Source organism: Heptranchias perlo, chromosome X (genome assembly GCF_035084215.1).
Source record: "Heptranchias perlo isolate sHepPer1 chromosome X, sHepPer1.hap1, whole genome shotgun sequence".
Taxonomy (NCBI): domain Eukaryota; kingdom Metazoa; phylum Chordata; class Chondrichthyes; order Hexanchiformes; family Hexanchidae; genus Heptranchias; species Heptranchias perlo.
Window position 1 is genome coordinate 13,971,165 of NC_090370.1, and position 22,606 is coordinate 13,993,770.

The window sequence follows — 22,606 nt, forward strand, 5'->3', positions numbered from 1 at the left end:
TCAGTAGGTCGGTCCCCTTCCCTCACTTCAGTCGGTCGGTCCCCTTGCCTCACTTCAGTAGGTCGGTCCCCTTCCCTCACTTCAGTCGGTCGATCCCCTTCCCTCATTTCAGTAGGTTGGTCCCCTTCCCTCACTTCAGTCGGTCCCCTTCCCTCACTTCAGTAGGTCGGTCCCCTTCCCTCACCTCAGTAGGTAGGTCCCCATCCCTCACTTCAGTAGGTCGGTCCCCATCCCTCACTTCAGTAGGTCGGTCCACTTCCCTCACCTCAGTAGGTCGGTCCCCTTGCCTCACTTCAGTAGGTCGATCCCCTTCCCTCACTTCAGTAGGTCGGTCCCCTTCCCTCACTTCAGTCGGTCGGTCCCCTTGCCTCACTTCAGTCGGTCGGTCCCCTTCCCTCACTTCAGTAGGTAGGTCCCCATCCCTCACCTCAGTAGGTCGGTCCCCTTCCCTCACTTCAGTAGGTCGGTCCCCTTCCCTCACTTCAGTAGGTAGGTCCCCTTCCCTCACTTCAGTAGGTAGGTCCCCATCCCTCACTTCAGTCGGTCGGTCCCCTTCCCTCACTTCAGTCGCTCGGTCCCCTTCCCTCACTTCAGTAGGTCGGTCCCCTTCCCTCACTTCAGTCGCTCGGTCCCCTTCCCTCACTTCAGTAGGTCGGTCCCCTTCCCTCACTTCAGTCGGTCGGTCCCCTTCCCTCACTTCAGTCGCTCGGTCCCCTTCCCTCACTTCAGTTGGTCGGTCCCCTTCCCTCACTTCAGTCGGTCGGTCCCCTTCCCTCACTTCAGTAGGTCGGTCCCCTTCCCTCACTTCAATAGGTAGGTCCCCTTCCCTCACTTCAGTAGGTAGGTCCCCTTCCCTCACTTCAGTAGGTCGGTCCCCATCCCTCACTTCAATAGGTCGGTCCCCTTCCCTCACTTCAGTAGGTCGGTCCCCATCCCTCACTTCAGTCGGTCTGTCCCCTTGCCTCACCTCAGTAGGTCGGTCCCCTTCCCTCACTTCAGTCGGTCTGTCCCCTTGCCTCACTTCAGTAGGTCGGTCCCCTTGCCTCACTTCAGTAGGTCGGTCCCCTTCCCTCACCTCAGTCAGTCGGTCCCCTTCCCTCACTTCAGTCGCTCGGTCCCCTTCCCTCACTTCAGTCGCTCGGTCCCCTTCCCTCACTTCAGTTGTTCGGTCCCCTTCCCTCACCTCAGTCGGTCGGTCCCCTTCCCTCACTTCAGTAGTTCGGTCCCCTTGCCTCACCTCAGTAGGTCGGTCCCCTTCCCTCACTTCAGTGGGTCGGTCCCCTTGCCTCACCTCAATAGGTCGGTCCCCTTCCCTCACTTCAGTGGGTCGGTCCCCTTGCCTCACCTCAATAGGTAGGTCCCCTTGCCTCACCTCAATAGGTAGGTCCCCTTCCCTCACCTCAGTCAGTCGGTCCCCTTCCCTCACCTCAGTCGGTCGGTCCCCTTCCCTCACTTCAGTAGTTCGGTCCCCTTGCCTCACCTCAGTAGGTCGGTCCCCTTCCCTCACTTCAGTGGGTCGGTCCCCTTGCCTCACCTCAATAGGTAGGTCCCCTTGCCTCACCTCAGTAGGTAGGTCCATTTGCCCCACTTCAATAGGTAGCTCACCTTACCTCACTTCAATAGGTAGGTCCCTTTGACTCACCTCAGTAGGTTGGTCCACTTGCCTCACCTCAGTGGTTTGATCCCCTTCCCTCATCTCAGTCGGTAGGTCCACTTGCCTCACTTCAATGGGTCGGTCCCCTTGCCTCACTTCAGTAGATAAGTCCACTTGCTTCACTTCAGTCGGTAGGTCCCTTACCTCACCTCAATCGGTAGATCCCATGCCTCACTTCAGTAGGCAGGCCCCTTGCCTCAACTCAGTAGGTCGGTCCCCTTCCCTCACTTCAGTAGGTCGGTCCCCTTCCCTCACTTCAGTAGGTCGGTCCCCTTCCCTCACTTCAGTCGGTCGGTCCCCTTCCCTCACTTCAGTAGGTCGGTCCCCTTCCCTCACTTCAGTCGGTCGGTCCCCTTGCCTCACTTCAGTCGGTCGGTCCCCTTGCCTCACTTCAATAGGTCGGTCCCCTTCCCTCACTTCAGTCGGTCGGTCCCCTTCCCTCACTTCAGTCGGTCGGTCCCCTTGCCTCACTTCAATAGGTCGGTCCCCTTCCCTCACTTCAGTCGGTCGGTCCCCTTGCCTCACTTCAGTCGGTCGGTCCCCTTCCCTCACTACAGTCTGTAGGTCCCCTTCCCTCACTTCAGTCGGTCGGTCCCCTTACCTCACCTCAGTCGATCGGTCCCCTTCCCTCACCTCAGTAGGTCGGTCCACTTCCCTCACCTCAGTATGTCGGTCCCCTTGCCTCACCTCAGTAGGTCGGTCCCCTTGCCTCACTTCAGTAGGTCGGTCCCCTTGCCTCACCTCAGTAGATCGGTCCCCTTCCCTCACTTCAGTCGGTCGGTCCCCTTGCCTCACCTCAGTCGGTCGGTCCCCTTCCCTCACCTCAGTAGGTCAGTCCCCTTCCCTCACTTCAGTCGGTCGGTCCCCTTCCCTCACTTCAGTCGGTCGGTCCCCTTCCCTCACCTCAGTCGGTCGGTCCCCTTCCCTCACTTCAGTAGGTCGGTCCCCTTGCCTCACTTCAGTCGGTCGGTCCCCTTCCCTCACTTCAGTCGGTCGGTCCCCTTCCCTCACTTCAGTCGCTCGGTCCCCTTCCCTCACTTCAGTCGGTCGGTCCCCTTCCCTTACTTCAGTCGGTCGGTCCCCTTCCCTCACTTCAGTCGGTCGGTCCCCTTCCCTCACTTCAGTCGCTCGGTCCCCTTCCCTCACTTCAGTCGGTCGGTCCCCTTCCCTCACTTCAGTCGCTCGGTCCCCTTCCCTCACTTCAGTCGCTCGGTCCCCTTCCCTCACTTCAGTCGGTCGGTCCCCTTCCCTCACCTCAGTAGGTCGGTCCCCATCCCTCACTTCAGTCGGTCGGTCCCCTTCCCTCACCTCAGTAGGTCGGTCCCCATCCCTCACTTCAGTCGGTCGGTCCCCTTCCCTCACCTCAGTAGGTCGGTCCCCTTCCCTCACTTCAGTCGGTCGGTCCCCTTCCCTCACTTCAGTCGCTCGGTCCCCTTCCCTCACTTCAGTCGGTCGGTCCCCTTCCCTCACTTCAGTCGGTCGGTCCCCTTCCCTCACCTCAGTAGGTCGGTCCCCTTCCCTCACTTCAGTCGCTCGGTCCCCTTCCCTCACTTCAGTCGCTCGGTCCCCTTCCCTCACTTCAGTCGGTCGGTCCCCTTCCCTCACCTCAGTAGGTCGGTCCCCATCCCTCACCTCAGTAGGTCGGTCTCCTTCCCTCACTTCAGTAGGTCGGTCCCCTTCCCTCACTTCAGTAGCTCGGTCCCCTTCCCTTACTTCAGTCGGTCGGTCCCCTTCCCTCACTTCAGTAGGTCGGTCTCCTTCCCTCACTTCAGTAGGTCGATCCCCTTCCCTCACTTCAGTCGGTCGGTCCCCTTCCCTCACTTCAGTAGGTCGGTCCCCTTCCCTCACTTCAGTCGCTCGGTCCCCTTCCCTCACTTCAGTCGGTCGATCCCCTTCCCTCACTTCAGTCGGTCGGTCCCCTTCCCTCACTTCAGTAGGTCGGTCTCCTTCCCTCACTTCAGTCGCTCGGTCCCCTTCCCTCACTTCAGTCGGTCGATCCCCTTCCCTTACTTCAGTCGGTCGGTCCCCTTCCCTCACTTCAGTCGCTCGGTCCCCTTCCCTCACTTCAGTCGCTCGGTCCCCTTCCCTCACTTCAGTCGGTCGATCCCCTTCCCTCACTTCAGTCGCTCGGTCCCCTTCCCTCACTTCAGTCGCTCGGTCCCCTTCCCTCACTTCAGTCGGTCGGTCCCCTTCCCTCACTTCAGTCGGTCGGTCCCCTTCCCTCACTTCAGTCGCTCGGTCCCCTTCCCTTACTTCAGTAGGTCGGTCCCCTTGCCTCACTTCAGTCGCTCGGTTCCCCTTCCCTTACTTCAGTATGTAGGTCCCCTTCCCTTACTACAGTCGGTCGGTCCCCTTGCCTCACTTCAGTCGGTCGGTCCCCTTGCCTCACTTCAGTCGGTCGGTCCCCTTCCCTCACTTCAGTCGCTCGGTCCCCTTCCCTTACTACAGTCGGTCGGTCCCCTTCCCTTACTTCAGTCGGTCGGTCCCCTTCCCTTACTTCAGTCGGTCGGTCCCCTTCCCTTACTTCAGTCGGTCGGTCCCCTTCCCTTCCTTCAGTCGGTCGGTCCCCTTCCCTCACTTCAGTCGGTCGGTCCCCTTCCCTCACTTCAGTCGGTCGGTCCCCTTCCCTCACTTCAGTCGGTCGATCCCCTTCCCTCACTTCAGTCGGTCGGTCCCCTTCCCTCACTTCAGTCGGTCGGTCCCCTTCCCTCACTTCAGTAGGTCGGTCCCCTTGCCTCACTTCAGTAGGTCGATCCCCTTCCCTCACTTCAGTCGGTCGGTCCCCTTGCCTCACTTCAGTAGGTCGGTCCCCTTCCCTCACTTCAGTCGGTCGGTCCCCTTCCCTCACTTCAGTAGGTCGGTCCCCTTCCCTTACTTCAGTCGGTCGGTCCCCTTCCCTCACTTCAGTCGGTCGGTCCCCTTGCCTCACTTCAGTAGGTCGATCCCCTTCCCTCACTTCAGTCGGTCGGTCCCCTTCCCTCACTTCAGTCGGTCGGTCCCCTTGCCTCACTTCAGTAGGTCGGTCCCCTTGCCTCACTTCAGTCGGTCGGTCCCCTTCCCTCACTTCAGTCGGTCGGTCCCCTTGCCTCACTTCAGTAGGTCGGTCCCCTTGCCTCACTTCAGTAGGTCGGTCCCCTTCCCTCACTTCAGTAGGTCGGTCCCCTTCCCTTACTTCAGTCGCTCGGTCCCCTTCCCTTACTTCAGTCGGTCGGTCCCCTTGCCTCACTTCAGTAGGTCGGTCCCCTTCCCTCACTTCAGTCGCTCGGTCCCCTTCCCTCACTTCAGTCGCTCGGTCCCCTTCCCTCACTTCAGTCGGTCGGTCCCCTTCCCTCACTTCAGTCGGTCGGTCCCCTTCCCTCACTTCAGTCGGTCGGTCCCCATCCCTCACCTCAGTCGCTCGGTCCCCATCCCTCACTTCAGTCGCTCGGTCCCCTTCCCTTACTTCAGTCGGTCGGTCCCCTTCCCTCACTTCAGTCGCTCGGTCCCCTTCCCTTACTTCAGTCGGTCGGTTCCCCTTCCCTCACTTCAGTCGGTCGATCCCCTTCCCTCACTTCAGTCGGTCGGTCCCCTTCCCTCACTTCAGTCGCTCGGTCCCCTTCCCTCACTTCAGTCGCTCGGTTCCCCTTGCCTCACTTCAGTCGCTCGGTCCCCTTGCCTCACTTCAGTCGCTCGGCTCCCCTTCCCTTACTTCAGTCGGTCGGTCCCCTTCCCTTACTTCAGTCGCTCGGTCCCCTTCCCTTACTTCAGTCGGTCGGTCCCCTTCCCTCACTTCAGTCGCTCGGTCCCCTTCCCTCACCTCAGTATGTAGGTCCCCTTCCCTCACTTCAGTAGGTCGGTCCCCTTCCCTTACTTCAGTCGCTCGGTCCCCTTCCCTTACTTCAGTCGCTCGGTCCCCTTCCCTTACTTCAGTCGGTCGGTCCCCTTCCCTCACTTCAGTCGCTCGGTCCCCTTCCCTCACTTCAGTCGCTCGGTCCCCTTCCCTTACTTCAGTCGGTCGGTCCCCTTCCCTTACTTCAGTAGGTCGGTCCCCTTCCCTCACTTCAGTCGCTCGGTCCCCTTCCCTTACTTCAGTCGGTCGGTCCCCTTCCCTCACTTCAGTAGGTCGATCCCCTTCCCTCACCTCAGTCGCTCGGTCCCCTTCCCTCACTTCAGTCGGTCGGTCCCCTTCCCTCACTTCAGTCGGTCGGTCCCCTTCCCTCACTTCAGTAGGTAGGTCCCCTTCCCTCACTTTAGTAGGTAGGTCCCCATCCCTCACTTCAGTCGGTCGGTCCCCTTCCCTCACCTCAGTCGGTCGGTCCCCTTCCCTCACTTCAGTAGGTAGGTCCCCATCCCTCACTTCAGTCGGTCGGTCCCCTTCCCTCACTTCAGTCGCTCGGTTCCCCTTCCCTCACTTCAGTCGGTCGGTCCCCTTCCCTCACTTCAGTCGCTCGGTCCCCTTCCCTCACTTCAGTTGGTCGGTCCCCTTCCCTCACTTCAGTCGGTCGGTCCCCTTCCCTCACTTCAGTAGGTCGGTCCCCTTCCCTCACTTCAATAGGTAGGTCCCCTTCCCTCACTTCAGTAGGTAGGTCCCCTTCCCTCACTTCAGTAGGTCGGTCCCCATCCCTCACTTCAATAGGTCGGTCCCCTTCCCTCACTTCAGTAGGTCGGTCCCCATCCCTCACTTCAGTCGGTCTGTCCCCTTGCCTCACCTCAGTAGGTCGGTCCCCTTCCCTCACTTCAGTCGGTCTGTCCCCTTGCCTCACTTCAGTAGGTCGGTCCCCTTGCCTCACTTCAGTAGGTCGGTCCCCTTCCCTCACCTCAGTCAGTCGGTCCCCTTCCCTTACTTCAGTCGCTCGGTCCCCTTCCCTCACTTCAGTCGCTCGGTCCCCTTCCCTCACTTCAGTTGTTCGGTCCCCTTCCCTCACCTCAGTCGGTCGGTCCCCTTCCCTCACTTCAGTAGTTCGGTCCCCTTGCCTCACCTCAGTAGGTCGGTCCCCTTCCCTCACTTCAGTGGGTCGGTCCCCTTGCCTCACCTCAATAGGTAGGTCCCCTTGCCTCACCTCAGTAGGTAGGTCCATTTGCCCCACTTCAATAGGTAGCTCACCTTACCTCACTTCAATAGGTAGGTCCCTTTGACTCACCTCAGTAGGTTGGTCCACTTGCCTCACCTCAGTGGTTTGATCCCCTTCCCTCATCTCAGTCGGTAGGTCCACTTGCCTCACTTCAATGGGTCGGTCCCCTTGCCTCACTTCAGTAGATAAGTCCACTTGCTTCACTTCAGTCGGTAGGTCCCTTACCTCACCTCAATCGGTAGGTCCCATGCCTCACTTCAGTAGGCAGGCCACTTGCCTCAACTCAGTAGGTCGGTCCCCTTCCCTCACTTCAGTAGGTCGGTCCCCTTCCCTCACTTCAGTCGGTCGGTCCCCTTCCCTCACTTCAGTAGGTCGGTCCCCTTCCCTCACTTCAGTCGGTCGGTCCCCTTGCCTCACTTCAATAGGTCGGTCCCCTTCCCTCACTTCAGTCGGTCGGTCCCCTTCCCTCACTTCAGTCGGTCGGTCCCCTTGCCTCACTTCAATAGGTCGGTCCCCTTCCCTCACTTCAGTCGGTCGGGTCCCCTTGCCTCACTTCAGTCGGTCGGTCCCCTTCCCTCACTTCAATAGGTAGGTCCCCTTCCCTCACTTCAGTAGGTCGGTCCACTTCCCTCACCTCAGTATGTCGGTCCCCTTGCCTCACCTCAGTAGATCGGTCCCCTTGCCTCACTACAGTCTGTAGGTCCCCTTCCCTCACTTCAGTCGGTCGGTCCCCTTACCTCACCTCAGTCGATCGGTCCCCTTCCCTCACCTCAGTAGGTCGGTCCACTTCCCTCACCTCAGTATGTCGGTCCCCTTGCCTCACCTCAGTAGATCGGTCCCCTTCCCTCACTTCAGTCGGTCGGTCCCCTTGCCTCACCTCAGTCGGTCGGTCCCCTTCCCTCACCTCAGTAGGTCAGTCCCCTTCCCTCACTTCAGTCGGTCGGTCCCCTTCCCTCACTTCAGTCGGTCGGTCCCCCTTCCCTCACCTCAGTCGGTCGGTCCCCTTCCCTCACTTCAGTCGGTCGGTTCCCCTTCCCTTACTTCAGTCGGTCGGTCCCCTTCCCTTACTTCAGTCGGTCGGTCCCCTTCCCTCACTTCAGTCGCTCGGTCCCCTTCCCTCACTTCAGTCGCTCGGTTCCCCTTCCCTCACTTCAGTCGGTCGGTCCCCTTCCCTCACCTCAGTTGGTCGGTCCCCTTCCCTCACCTCAGTAGGTCGGTCTCCTTCCCTCACTTCAGTCGCTCGGTCCCCTTCCCTCACTTCAGTCGCTCGGTCCCCTTCCCTCACTTCAGTCGGTCGGTCCCCTTCCCTCACTTCAGTCGGTCGGTCCCCTTCCCTCACTTCAGTCGGTCGGTCCCCTTCCCTCACTTCAGTCGCTCGGTCCCCTTCCCTCACTTCAGTCGGTCGGTCCCCTTCCCTCACTTCAGTCGGTCGGTCTCCTTCCCTCACTTCAGTCGGTCGGTCCCCTTCCCTCACTTCAGTCGGTCGGTCCCCTTCCCTCACTTCAGTCGGTCGGTTCCCCTTCCCTCACTTCAGTCGCTCGGTCCCCTTCCCTCACTTCAGTCGGTCGATCCCCTTCCCTCACTTCAGTCGGTCGGTCCCCTTCCCTCACTTCAGTCGGTCGGTCCCCTTCCCTTACTTCAGTAGGTCGGTCCCCTTGCCTCACTTCAGTCGCTCGGATCCCCTTCCCTCACCTCAGTCGCTCGGTCCCCTTCCCTTACTTCAGTCGGTCGGTCCCCTTCCCTCACTTCAGTCGCTCGGTCCCCTTCCCTTACTTCAGTAGGTCGGTCCCCTTGCCTCACTTCAGTCGGTCGGTCCCCTTCCCTCACTTCAGTCGGTCGGTCCCCTTCCCTTACTTCAGTAGGTCGGTCCCCTTCCCTCACCTCAGTCGCTCGGTCCCCTTGCCTCACTTCAGTCGGTCGGTCCCCTTCCCTCACTTCAGTCGCTCGGTCCCCTTCCCTCACTTCAGTCGGTCGGTCCCCTTCCCTCACTTCAGTCGGTCGGTCCCCCTTCCCTCACTTCAGTCGGTCGGTCCCCTTCCCTCACTTCAGTCGCTCGGTCCCCTTCCCTCACTTCAGTCGCTCGGTCCCCTTCCCTCACTTCAGTCGGTCGGTCCCCTTCCCTCACTTCAGTCGCTCGGTCCCCTTCCCTCACTTCAGTCGCTCGGTCCCCTTCCCTCACTTCAGTCGCTCGGTCCCCTTCCCTCACTTCAGTCGTTCGGTCTCCTTCCCTCACTTCAGTCGGTCGGTCCCCTTCCCTCACTTCAGTCGCTCGGTCCCCTTCCCTCACTTCAGTCGCTCGGTCCCCTTCCCTCACTTCAGTCGTTCGGTCTCCTTCCCTCACTTCAGTCGGTCGGTCCCCTTCCCTCACTTCAGTCGCTCGGTCCCCTTCCCTCACTTCAGTCGTTCGGTCTCCTTCCCTCACTTCAGTCGGTCGGTCCCCTTCCCTCACTTCAGTCGGTCGGTCCCCTTGCCTCACTTCAGTCGCTCGGTCCCCTTCCCTCACTTCAGTCGCTCGGTCCCCTTCCCTCACTTCAGTCGGTCGGTCCCCTTCCCTCACTTCAGTAGGTCGGTCTCCTTCCCTCACTTCAGTCGCTCGGTCCCCTTCCCTTACTTCAGTCGGTCGGTCCCCTTCCCTTACTTCAGTCGGTCGATCCCCTTCCCTCACTTCAGTCGCTCGGTCCCCTTCCCTCACTTCAGTAGGTCGGTCCCCTTCCCTTACTTCAGTCGCTCGGTCCCCTTCCCTCACTTCAGTCGGTCGGTCCCCTTCCCTTACTTCAGTCGCTCGGTCCCCTTCCCTCACTTCAGTCGGTCGGTCCCCTTCCCTTACTTCAGTCGCTCGGTCCCCTTCCCTCACTTCAGTCGCTCGGTCCCCTTCCCTCACCTCAGTCGCTCGGTCCCCTTCCCTCACTTCAGTCGCTCGGTCCCCTTCCCTCACCTCAGTCGCTCGGTCCCCTTCCCTCACTTCAGTCGGTCGATCCCCTTCCCTCACTTCAGTAGCTCGATCCCCTTCCCTCACTTCAGTCGGTCGGTCCCCTTCCCTTACTTCAGTCGGTCGGTCCCCTTCCCTCACTTCAGTCGCTCGGTCCCCTTCCCTCACCTCAGTATGTAGGTCCCCTTCCCTCACTTCAGTAGGTCGGTCCCCTTCCCTTACTTCAGTCGCTCGGTCCCCTTCCCTTACTTCAGTCGCTCGGTCCCCTTCCCTCACTTCAGTCGGTCGGTCCCCTTCCCTCACTTCAGTCGCTCGGTCCCCTTCCCTTACTTCAGTCGCTCGGTCCCCTTCCCTCACTTCAGTCGGTCGATCCCCTTCCCTCACTTCAGTCGGTCGGTCCCCTTCCCTTACTTCAGTCGCTCGGTCCCCTTCCCTCACTTCAGTCGCTCGGTCCCCTTCCCTCACCTCAGTCGCTCGGTCCCCTTCCCTCACTTCAGTCGCTCGGTCCCCTTCCCTCACCTCAGTCGCTCGGTCCCCTTCCCTCACTTCAGTCGGTCGATCCCCTTCCCTCACTTCAGTAGCTCGATCCCCTTCCCTCACTTCAGTCGGTCGGTCCCCTTCCCTTACTTCAGTCGGTCGGTCCCCTTCCCTCACTTCAGTCGCTCGGTCCCCTTCCCTCACCTCAGTATGTAGGTCCCCTTCCCTCACTTCAGTAGGTCGGTCCCCTTCCCTTACTTCAGTCGCTCGGTCCCCTTCCCTTACTTCAGTCGCTCGGTCCCCTTCCCTCACTTCAGTCGGTCGGTCCCCTTCCCTCACTTCAGTCGCTCGGTCCCCTTCCCTTACTTCAGTCGCTCGGTCCCCTTCCCTCACTTCAGTCGCTCGGTCCCCTTCCCTCACTTCAGTAGGTCGATCCCCTTCCCTCACCTCAGTCGCTCGGTCCCCTTCCCTCACTTCAGTCGGTCGGTCCCCTTCCCTCACTTCAGTCGGTCGGTCCCCTTCCCTCACTTCAGTCGCTCGGTCCCCTTCCCTCACTTCAGTCGCTCGGTCCCCTTCCCTCACTTCAGTCGGTCGGTCCCCTTCCCTCACTTCAGTCGGTCGGTCCCCTTCCCTCACTTCAGTCGCTCGGTCCCCTTCCCTCACTTCAGTCGGTCGGTCCCCTTCCCTTACTTCAGTCGCTCGGTCCCCTTCCCTTACTTCAGTCGCTCGATCCCCTTCCCTCACTTCAGTCGCTCGGTCCCCTTCCCTCACTTCAGTCGCTCGGTCCCCTTCCCTCACTTCAGTCGCTCGGTCTCCTTCCCTTACTTCAGTCGGTCGGTCCCCTTCCCTTACTTCAGTCGCTCGGTCCCCTTCCCTCACTTCAGTCGGTCGATCCCCTTCCCTCACTTCAGTCGCTCGGTTCCCCTTCCCTTACTTCAGTCGCTCGGTCCCCTTCCCTCACTTCAGTCGCTCGGTCCCCTTCCCTTACTTCAGTCGCTCGGTCCCCTTCCCTTACTTCAGTCGGTCGGTCCCCTTCCCTTACTTCAGTCGCTCGGTCCCCTTCCCTTACTTCAGTCGCTCGGTCCCCTTCCCTTACTTCAGTCGCTCGGTCCCCTTCCCTTACTTCAGTCGGTCGGTCCCCTTCCCTTACTTCAGTCGCTCGGTCCCCTTCCCTTACTTCAGTCGGTCGGTCCCCTTCCCTCACTTCAGTCGCTCGGTCCCCTTCCCTCACTTCAGTCGCTCGGTCCCCTTCCCTCACTTCAGTCGCTCGGTCCCCTTCCCTCACTTCAGTCGCTCGGTCCCCTTCCCTCACTTCAGTCGGTCGGTCCCCTTCCCTTACTTCAGTCGGTCGGTCCCCTTCCCTCACTTCAGTCGGTCGGTCCCCTTCCCTCACTTCAGTCGCTCGGTCCCCTTCCCTCACTTCAGTCGCTCGGTCCCCTTCCCTCACTTCAGTCGCTCGGTCCCCTTCCCTCACTTCAGTCGGTCGGTCCCCTTCCCTTACTTCAGTAGGTCGGTCCCCTTCCCTCACTTCAGTCGCTCGGTTCCCCTTCCCTTACTTCAGTCGGTCGGTCCCCTTCCCTTACTTCAGTAGGTCGGTCCCCTTCCCTCACTTCAGTCGCTCGGTCCCCTTCCCTTACTTCAGTCGGTCGGTCCCCTTCCCTTACTTCAGTAGGTCGGTCCCCTTCCCTCACTTCAGTCGCTCGGTCCCCTTCCCTTACTTCAGTCGGTCGGTCCCCTTCCCTCACTTCAGTAGGTCGATCCCCTTCCCTCACCTCAGTCGCTCGGTCCCCTTCCCTCACTTCAGTCGGTCGGTCCCCTTCCCTCACTTCAGTCGGTCGGTCCCCTTCCCTCACTTCAGTCGCTCGGTCCCCTTCCCTTACTTCAGTCGCTCGGTCCCCTTCCCTTACTTCAGTCGGTCGGTCCCCTTCCCTCACTTCAGTAGGTCGATCCCCTTCCCTTACTTCAGTCGCTCGGTCCCCTTCCCTTACTTCAGTCGCTCGGTCCCCTTCCCTCACTTCAGTCGGTCGGTCCCCTTCCCTCACCTCAGTCGCTCGGTCCCCTTCCCTCACTTCAGTCGCTCGGTCCCCTTCCCTCACTTCAGTCGCTCGGTCCCCTTCCCTTACTTCAGTCGGTCGGTCCCCTTCCCTCACTTCAGTCGGTCGGTCCCCTTCCCTCACTTCAGTCGCTCGGTCCCCTTCCCTCACTTCAGTCGCTCGGTCCCCTTCCCTCACTTCAGTCGCTCGGTCCCCTTCCCTTACTTCAGTCGGTCGGTCCCCTTCCCTCACTTCAGTCGCTCGGTCCCCTTCCCTTACTTCAGTCGCTCGGTCCCCTTCCCTCACTTCAGTCGGTCGGTCCCCTTCCCTCACTTCAGTCGCTCGGTCCCCTTCCCTTACTTCAGTCGCTCGGTCCCCTTCCCTCACTTCAGTCGGTCGGTCCCCTTCCCTCACTTCAGTCGCTCGGTCCCCATCCCTCACTTCAGTCGGTCGGTCCCCTTCCCTCACTTCAGTAGGTCGGTCCCCTTCCCTCACTTCAGTCGCTCGGTCCCCTTCCCTCACTTCAGTCGGTCGGTCCCCTTCCCTTACTTCAGTCGCTCGGTCCCCTTCCCTCACTTCAGTCGGTCGGTCCCCTTCCCTCACTTCAGTCGCTCGGTCCCCTTCCCTCACTTCAGTCGGTCGGTCCCCTTCCCTCACTTCAGTCGCTCGGTCCCCTTCCCTCACTTCAGTCGGTCGGTCCCCTTCCCTCACTTCAGTCGGTCGGTCCCCTTCCCTCACTTCAGTCGGTCGGTCCCCTTCCCTCACTTCAGTCGCTCGGTCCCCTTCCCTCACTTCAGTCGGTCGGTCCCCTTCCCTCACTTCAGTCGCTCGGTCCCCTTCCCTCACTTCAGTAGGTCGGTCCCCTTCCCTCACTTCAGTCGCTCGGTCCCCTTCCCTCACTTCAGTAGGTCGGTCCCCTTCCCTCACTTCAGTCGGTCGGTCCCCTTCCCTCACTTCAGTCGCTCGGTCCCCTTCCCTCACTTCAGTCGCTCGGTCCCCTTCCCTCACTTCAGTCGCTCGGTCCCCTTCCCTCACTTCAGTCGCTCGGTCCCCTTCCCTCACTTCAGTCGGTCGGTCCCCTTCCCTCACTTCAGTCGCTCGGTCCCCTTCCCTCACTTCAGTAGGTCGGTCCCCTTCCCTCACTTCAGTCGGTCGGTCCCCATCCCTCACCTCAGTAGGTCGGTCCCCTTCCCTCACCTCAGTCGCTCGGTCCCCTTCCCTCACTTCAGTCGGTCGGTCCCCTTCCCTCACTTCAGTCGCTCGGTCCCCTTCCCTCACTTCAGTAGGTCGGTCCCCTTCCCTCACTTCAGTCGGTCGGTCCCCTTCCCTCACTTCAGTCGCTCGGTCCCCTTCCCTTACTTCAGTAGGTCGGTCCCCTTCCCTCACTTCAGTAGGTCGATCCCCTTCCCTCACTTCAGTCGCTCGGTCCCCTTCCCTTACTTCAGTCGGTCGATCCCCTTCCCTCACTTCAGTCGCTCGGTCCCCTTCCCTCACTTCAGTCGCTCGGTCCCCTTCCCTCACTTCAGTCGCTCGGTCCCCTTCCCTCACCTCAGTATGTAGGTCCCCTTCCCTTACTTCAGTCGCTCGGTCCCCTTCCCTCACCTCAGTATGTAGGTCCCCTTCCCTCACTTCAGTCGCTCGGTCCCCTTCCCTCACTTCAGTCGCTCGGTCCCCTTCCCTCACTTCAGTCGCTCGGTCCCCTTCCCTCACCTCAGTATGTAGGTCCCCTTCCCTTACTTCAGTCGCTCGGTCCCCTTCCCTCACCTCAGTAGGTCGGTCCCCATCCCTCACCTCAGTATGTAGGTCCCCTTCCCTCACTTCAGTCGGTCGGTCCCCTTGCCTCACTTCAGTCGCTCGGTCCCCTTCCCTCACTTCAGTCGCTCGGTCCCCTTCCCTTACTTCAGTAGGTCGGTCCCCTTCCCTCACTTCAGTCGCTCGGTCCCCTTCCCTTACTTCAGTCGCTCGGTCCCCTTCCCTTACTTCAGTCGCTCGGTCCCCTTCCCTCACTTCAGTCGGTCGGTCCCCTTCCCTCACTTCAGTCGCTCGGTCCCCTTCCCTCACTTCAGTAGGTCGGTCCCCTTCCCTCACTTCAGTCGCTCGGTCCCCTTCCCTTACTTCAGTCGCTCGGTCCCCTTCCCTTACTTCAGTCGCTCGGTCCCCTTCCCTCACTTCAGTCGGTCGGTCCCCTTCCCTCACTTCAGTCGCTCGGTCCCCTTCCCTTACTTCAGTCGGTCGGTCCCCTTCCCTCACTTCAGTCGCTCGGTCCCCTTCCCTTACTTCAGTCGGTCGGTCCCCTTCCCTCACTTCAGTAGCCCGGTCTCCTTCCCTCACTTCAGTCGGTCGGTCCCCTTCCCTCACTTCAGTCGGTCGGTCCCCTTCCCTCACTTCAGTCGGTCGGTCCCCTTCCCTCACTTCAGTCGCTCGGTCCCCTTCCCTTACTTCAGTCGGTCGGTCCCCTTCCCTCACTTCAGTCGCTCGGTCCCCTTGCCTCACTTCAGTCGCTCGGTCCCCTTCCCTTACTTCAGTCGGTCGGGTCCCCTTCCCTCACCTCAGTCGCTCGGTCCCCTTCCCTCACTTCAGTCGGTCGATCCCCTTCCCTCACTTCAGTAGGTCGATCCCCTTCCCTCACTTCAGTCGCTCGGTCCCCTTCCCTCACCTCAGTCGCTCGGTCCCCTTCCCTCACTTCAGTCGCTCGGTCCCCTTCCCTCACTTCAGTCGCTCGGTCCCCTTCCCTTACTTCAGTCGGTCGGTCCCCTTCCCTCACCTCAGTCGCTCGGTCCCCTTCCCTCACTTCAGTCGCTCGGTCCCCTTCCCTCACTTCAGTCGCTCGGTCCCCTTCCCTCACTTCAGTCGCTCGGTCCCCTTCCCTCACTTCAGTCGCTCGGTCCCCTTCCCTCACTTCAGTCGCTCGGTCCCCTTCCCTCACTTCAGTCGGTCGGTCCCCTTCCCTCACTTCAGTAGCTCGGTCCCCTTCCCTTACTTCAGTCGGTCGGTCCCCTTCCCTCACTTCAGTCGCTCGGTCCCCTTCCCTTACTTCAGTCGGTCGGTCCCCTTCCCTCACTTCAGTCGGTCGGTCCCCTTCCCTCACTTCAGTAGGTACGTCCCCTTGCCTCACTTCAGTCGGTCGGTCCCCTTCCCTCACTTCAGTCGCTCGGTCCCCTTCCCTCACTTCAGTCGCTCGGTCCCCTTCCCTTACTTCAGTCGGTCGGTCCCCTTCCCTTACTTCAGTCGGTCGGTCCCCTTCCCTCACTTCAGTCGCTCGGTCCCCTTCCCTTACTTCAGTCGGTCGGTCCCCTTCCCTCACTTCAGTCGCTCGGTCCCCTTCCCTCACCTCAGTATGTAGGTCCCCTTCCCTCACTTCAGTCGCTCGGTCCCCTTCCCTTACTTCAGTCGCTCGGTCCCCTTCCCTCACTTCAGTCGCTCGGTCCCCTTCCCTTACTTCAGTCGGTCGGTCCCCTTCCCTCACCTCAGTATGTAGGTCCCCTTCCCTCACTTCAGTCGCTCGGTCCCCTTCCCTTACTTCAGTCGCTCGGTCCCCTTCCCTCACTTCAGTCGCTCGGTCCCCTTCCCTTACTTCAGTCGCTCGGTCCCCTTCCCTCACTTCAGTCGCTCGGTCCCCTTCCCTCACTTCAGTCGCTCGGTCCCCTTCCCTCACTTCAGTCGCTCGGTCCCCTTCCCTTACTTCAGTCGGTCGGTCCCCTTCCCTCACTTCAGTCGCTCGGTCCCCTTCCCTCACCTCAGTATGTAGGTCCCCTTGCCTCACTTCAGTCGCTCGGTCCCCTTCCCTTACTTCAGTCGCTCGGTCCCCTTCCCTTACTTCAGTCGGTCGGTCCCCTTCCCTCACTTCAGTCGCTCGGTCCCCTTCCCTTACTTCAGTCGGTCGGTCCCCTTCCCTTACTTCAGTAGGTCGGTCCCCTTCCCTCACTTCAGTCGCTCGGTCCCCTTCCCTCACTTCAGTCGCTCGGTCCCCTTCCCTTACTTCAGTCGGTCGGTCCCCCTTCCCTTACTTCAGTAGGTCGGTCCCCTTCCCTCACTTCAGTAGGTACGTCCCCTTGCCTCACTTCAGTATATTCTTCGTATATTTGATGCTTAAATCGATAGACTTTTGGACTCTGGGGGAATCAGCGGATATGGGGATCGGGCGGGACAGTGGAGTTGAGGTTGAAGATCAGCCATGATCTATTGGATGGCAGAGCAGTTTCGCGGAGCCATATGGCCTACTCCTGCTCCTATTTCTTGTGTTCTAGTCGGTAGATCCCCTTCCCTCACTTCATTACATTACAGTGTTGCCTCCTAAGTCTCTTATATCCTTTTAGTTCCTCCTGGGATCTAATTGGCAGATGGATACCTATTTTACATAGTCCAAGGTTTCCTTCTAAACTGACTGACGAGGTCACGGCAGTCAAACCCCAGAAAGCTCATCTGCCAACCGTCATTTCTAGCCTTAAAAGTTTAAACTTCCTGCACAGGATCACTTGGAAGAGATGCAGCCACCCACATTACATTGCATGTGATGTTCCAGGCCATTGCAGATCATGAGCTGTTTCAGCCTCATCGACCATCAATATAAATGGACTTTGAGACATGGCCCATGTACCTGACCAGCTTTAAGGAGGACTGGATGCTGCATTGAGTTAAATACTGGCTTTATATCTTGAACTGGGTTCAAATCCAATCCAGATGACTGGGAGGAAAGGTTTCCATCTCCTGGCCGTAAACGACCAATGCAAAATGCAGGCTGTGAGAAACCGTCTGTGATCAGTATTCTCACTCAGAGAGGCCACACGGTGACCAGTGTGATGGAAAATGGAGAAAAAGGCTCACTGGTGCGGGAGGGAGCTGCACTCACTGTCGAGTGGCCTATCCAAACTGTGGACGCCTACCTGCAAGTCCCACCGCTTCCAGTGACGTCCGTACACACACGAGAAGCCCTGACGTCCAGTCGAATTTGGGACTGCGCGCAAAAAGGGGCGGAGACCCGCGTAACTGAGCCCCGCCTCCAAATTCCCCCTCCGCCTATCCCAGATATTGGCGGCTTTGGCCCGGAATTTTGAGGCTGAAAGGTTTCAGTTTCTGGAAGACCCAGAAGACTTCCCGAGCAATTTTTAAACCCGCCTCGATACTGGTTTGGAGTGATACTTGAAACAGTGTCAGGCCCAGGCGGGTATGAGGGACAGCAGAAACTGTTTCCCAAGCAACACAGAAGTGGGTATGTGTCTGCACCTTTAAATCCTGATTGCCACAAGGCCGTGAGTGAAAAATTGAAATCCCTCAAGGAAAGCTGGAGATTAAAAGGAACTTTTATCCATCCAGATTAGTGGAGATGTGAAACAGGCTCCCAGCAAAAATGCTGCTTGGATTCATTCTTTTAATCAGGAGCTGAATGAATGGCTGGGATCTAAATGGGATTGGAGTTTAAAGGGATATGTATAGACGCAGAGCAATTAAATACTCTGTGGCAATGATGGCTCTATTCCTGCTGCTACCATGGCAACAACATCTATGGAACACAGCCACACATACTTTAGTGATTGTAAGGCTTGGAGTTTCAGCTCAGTTCCTTTTCAGATGAAGGCAGTAATTTACAGGACATCACAGCAGAGACTGATCCTGTATTCACTCAACGCCACACACACACACACACACGGGTTCATACACACACACACACGCACACACACAGGCAGGCACACACACACATGGGCATGCACACACATGCAGATGGGTAGGGGTACGCACACACAAATGCACGGGCATGCACACACGGGCACGCACACACACACACGGGCACGCACACACGTGCACACACTTGGGCACGGGCATGCACACACACAGGGGCACGCACACACAGGACACACACGTGGGCATACACAAGCACACACACACACACGCACACACGGGCATGCACACACACACGGGCACACACACACACGGGCACGCACACACACACACGGGCACGCACACACGTGCACACACTTGGGCACGGGCATGCACATTCACAGGGGCACGCACACACAGGACACACACGTGGGCATACACAAGCACACACACACACACGCACACACGGGCATGCACTCACACACGGGCACACACACACACATGCACACACGGGCACACACACACTTGGGCATGGGCACGCACACACACACAGGGGCACACACACACACACACACGGACAGGCACACACACGGACAGGCACACACACGCATGGGCGGGGCACGCTCACACACAGGCAGGTACACACACTCACGGGCACACACACACACGCACACGTGCAAGCGCACACACACACGGGCGGGGCACGCGCGCACACAGACACAACACACACACACGGGAATGCACACAAACATGCACACGGGCAGGGGCATGCACACACACTCATGGGCACGCACACACATACACATTCCAGCAGGGGTCACTGGCTAGTGATCAGGAATGTGAACCCTGGCTTCCTTTCTCCTCTCAAGCCCTGGGACAATATTTCCTCATATCACCCCGATCGCCACTACCTCGGCTGAGACCAGCTACTCCAGCACAGACTGGCGATTCAGCCTGGGGATAACCTGGGTGGTGCATTCACCAACTGAGCCGAGCAGTGTCGAGGAATTGCGCCTTCAACGTAACGAAATGGTGGCATTCAGGGAGTAATCCTCCCGCTCCATGCTGGTGACGAGGAACCTTACCTGCGGGCAGCGCAGAATGGTGGGCGCGTTGCCTGCGTTTTTCTGATACGTGCTGGCGGTGAGGGGCGGGCGAAAGGTTTCTGTCCCTCTCCCTCCCCCAACCAATGGGCACTGCGAAAATTTAGGCTTCGGATTTGATTTAGGCCCCAGTCAGGAGGAAACAGCAGCAAAATCCCTGCGAAGACGCCAGGCTGCTGGGCAAGGCGCAAAGATGGCACAGCAGTACCCGCCAAACGGTGGCGCAGGCCGGCCAGCGTACTTACACTCGATGTACTTGTGAAGTTGAGCAAATTCGTCGGGGCTGAGTGTCGTCCACACCTTTCCATCCATTTCTGGCAGGCGCTTTCTCACAGGGCTTCACCTCTTCAGTACGGGGCTCCTACACAGGCAGAGAGAGAGAGAGAGAGAGTTCAGGCAAAATGTGTACAGTCAGCAGTCAAACTCTAATCTCTGCTGCAGGTTTTATCCAGTGATCATAAGGTTTTTTGATTTGTGGTTGAAGTATGTGCTGATTCGGCCGGCCTGTCAGTTAGTCGCTGCTTTCTTTTCTCCCTCTTTCACCCTCTTTTCCCCTTCCCTCCCTCCGTCCCTCCCGCCTGTATCCACACCATCCCTCCTCCCTCCCCCTTTTAATTCACGAGAAACCAGACATCACTTTTATCCTGGCACTTGGTTTCGGTTCGGATTGTGGGACAGGTCCACGGCATTGATCACTGACCCGCAAAGATCTGCCTCTTTGATTCTGCCGCTGTGGTAAGGCCGTTGGATTCAGTAGCGGAAACATCGAGAGCCGACAACCGACTGCATCAGCGATGATACGCCTCTGGGCATTGGTGAATGAAAATCAGCTGTTCCAAACTGACGCTAATCGATGTCCAGCATCTCGAACCTCCACTGGACAATGTGAAATAGCTTACAGTCTTCATTCCACACCCTGATTTCAAGACACTCCCTGTTTTTTCAGGGAGTCATGCATCAACTGCGACCAAGAAGGCAACCGTTCCCGTGTTCCATTCCATAGACTGCACAGCACAGAAACAGGCCATTCGGCCCAACTGGTCCATGCTGGTGTTTATGCTCCACACGAGCCTCCTCCCTCCCTACTTCATCTCACCCTATCAGCATATCCTTCTGTTCCTTTCTCCCTCATGTGTTTATCTAGATTCCCCTTAAATCCATCTAAACTATTCGCCTCAACTACTCCTTGTGGTAGCAAGTTCCACATTCTAACCACTCTCTGGGTAAAGAAGTTTCTCCTGAATTCTCGATTGGATTTATTACTGACTATCTTATATTTATGGCCCCTAGTTTTGGTCTCCCCCACAAGTAGAAACATTTTCTCTACATTTACCCTATCAAACTCTTTCATTATCTTAAAGACCTCTATCAGGTCACCCCTCAGCCTTCTCTTTTCTAGAGAAAAGAGTCCCGGCCTGTTCAGCCTTTCCTGATAGTTATATCCTCTCAGTTCTACATTGAGTGAGGGCTGGCGGTGACTCTTCCCTCCGCCCTCGCTGCGTAGCATCTTCTGGACGGTGATTGGTAACTCAGCACTGTGGGGAATGGCAAGTATGAACCCAGCCCTACGACCCTCCTGAGACCACTTTCAACTCCTCCGGTGAGATCTGCCCCAAAGCCATCCAATGATTGTGGTTCATTCTGAGCTCCGAATTGATCCTGGGGAGCCAGTTAAATCTCCTGAGCTCCCACAATAGCTCGGGGCATGACACTGAGCCATAAAAACAGGACGGTCCCAGGTTTGATCCTCGGCCTGTGCTGAGTTGGCCGATCTCAGTCACCAAAATTGGTCCTCAACGTGCCTGGATTGAGGGGTGGGGGGGGGCTGCGAATTAGCGTGCGTTTATGCTCCTGGTCACTATCCAGCGACCCCCCTGCTGGAAAATGCACATGTATAGACATTGGATGGGAATAGGATAAGGGTGAGCCGCGATTCCCCCCGTGGTGGAATAGTCCACTGCTGTGAATCCCTGCCTTCAAGAGTAGGGTGGCCACCATCAGCCAACTACAAAAAAGGGGGCAGAATGAGGGGTTAGGATCATGGTTTAGCACATTTGTACATGAATCTCCTCTGCGTACATTTGCGTTCAAGTAATTTATTGTATATGCAGCACTTTGAGGTATTTCCCAGAAGTGAGATATCAACACAACTCTTTTATCAGGAATTCTCTTTAGAACTAATTCCTCCACATCGCAAAAACGACCTAATGGATTTCTATTTTAAAAGCCAGGCTTTAGGCTGTTGGGGTTTACATGTTAAATATTCGTGCAATCCCAACTCTGACTGTCCAGCTCCAAAATTAACCCCAGTCAAGAGAGGAGGAGGAGAAAATGAACAAAACAACAATAAAAGCAGCTCTCAATAAACACTAGCTCCTCCAAAGTGACAATACGAACCAACCCAGTAACATCTGGAATACCGAATGCAGCTCGCAGGCAGATCAGTTAATTGTAACCACTAAAACATGATAAGCCAGCCGGCTCGATCATTAAACTAACTGCAATTCAATCTTGGGGACGAGATCTTGCAGCAGTTCTACTTTGATGGAGAAAATTCTCCGTGGGCCCATTAAATGAAATGAAAGTTTGCTGGTTTGAAGATCATTCTTTCAAAAGTGCAGGATCCAGGGACTGAATGTATAATTCATTCGGTTGCATCGCGGGTAAAACCCCCTCTCGAACTATCGCAGTGCAGATGCGAAAGAAAGCCACAAAGATCCTCTTACCTTTAGCAAGCTTGGTGTCTGGGTTTGGGTCTGGCCTGTCACTGCAGTGCAGTATCTATAATCCAGACTGAGCAGGAGGAGTAACTGCAGATAGCACAGTTCAAAGAAATCCAGACAGCGCAGAGCAACCTTATGCATATAGATAGATAAGATTTTTTTTTTCTTGCACCAGAAAGCACAGAGTTTAGTGCTTGAAACAGGTCAGATAAAAAAAACAACTGTATTCGTTCAGTGCAGACCGCAAAACAGAAGACTGGTGACAGGTTAAAGAGTCAGTAGAGCCCAGGGAGGGGTGGGGGGAGGGCATATACATTCGCAGTGCTCCGTGCAAAAATAACCAGCACTGCCATTAGAAAAATGGGTTCAGATAACATTCAAAGCGTTGCTCTTTTTATTTGCTGCTCTGCGTAATAACCTGGCGCTGGGAAAACAAGAGAGACACTGAATCACACCTTCGTCCCACAGACTTCCTGTTAGCGATATTGAAATGGCTTGCAGTGTGCACCATCGCAGACGCTGCAGCAGAAATTCCAACTAGTTCAGGCAACATGCGTTGGCTGGCCTACTCTGCACAGTGAAGGGCTCAGGGCGGGAACGAGCGTTGGTGATAAATAACATTCCAACGTCAAATCGCGTTGACATTCCTCTGCCCGCGATTTGATTGGAGACACTAACCTGTTTAGGAAAGTCACTTCAAGTCTTTGACGCTCGCCGTCTGAGAGTTCGAGAGGTGAATTTGTTTCTGTGGTGGCTGCCCCTTTAAGAGCACACCCCAAGTGTGCCCCGTCACGGACGCTGATAGTTATTCCCACCAGTTTTTTAATGGGTCTTTGGGCCTTCTCGGCTCACGGACATCGGTCTCCTGATTTCTGAATAGAAGCAGCTTAAAGCAATGGCTTCCAGCTTCATGCTCGGAGCTACCCACAATGCCCAATCATTTAAAGCACATTATCAGGGTGTGGAGGGAGATCCAAAACTGCTGGGTTCTCTGGGAGTGAATACTAATCACTGAACTGAAGGTAGCTCAGATCATATTGA

The 22,606-nt window shown here is 57.6% G+C and overlaps 1 protein-coding gene across 1 annotated transcript in view; it reads right to left on the minus strand.

Annotated features, from left to right (window-relative positions):
• The window catches only part of LOC137306897 (diacylglycerol kinase beta-like), a 35,993-nt gene extending 14,331 nt beyond the window's left edge, over positions 1 to 21,662 (minus strand). Inside the window, exons 1-2 of the mRNA XM_067976284.1 lie at positions 21,569 to 21,662; positions 19,088 to 19,203 (exon numbers count right to left, since the gene is read on the minus strand). Coding sequence (XP_067832385.1) covers positions 19,088 to 19,154 — 67 coding nt within the window. The 5' untranslated portion in view covers positions 19,155 to 19,203; positions 21,569 to 21,662. The remainder of the gene's footprint in view (positions 1 to 19,087; positions 19,204 to 21,568) is intronic.
• Between the last annotated feature and the right edge of the window lie 944 nt (positions 21,663 to 22,606).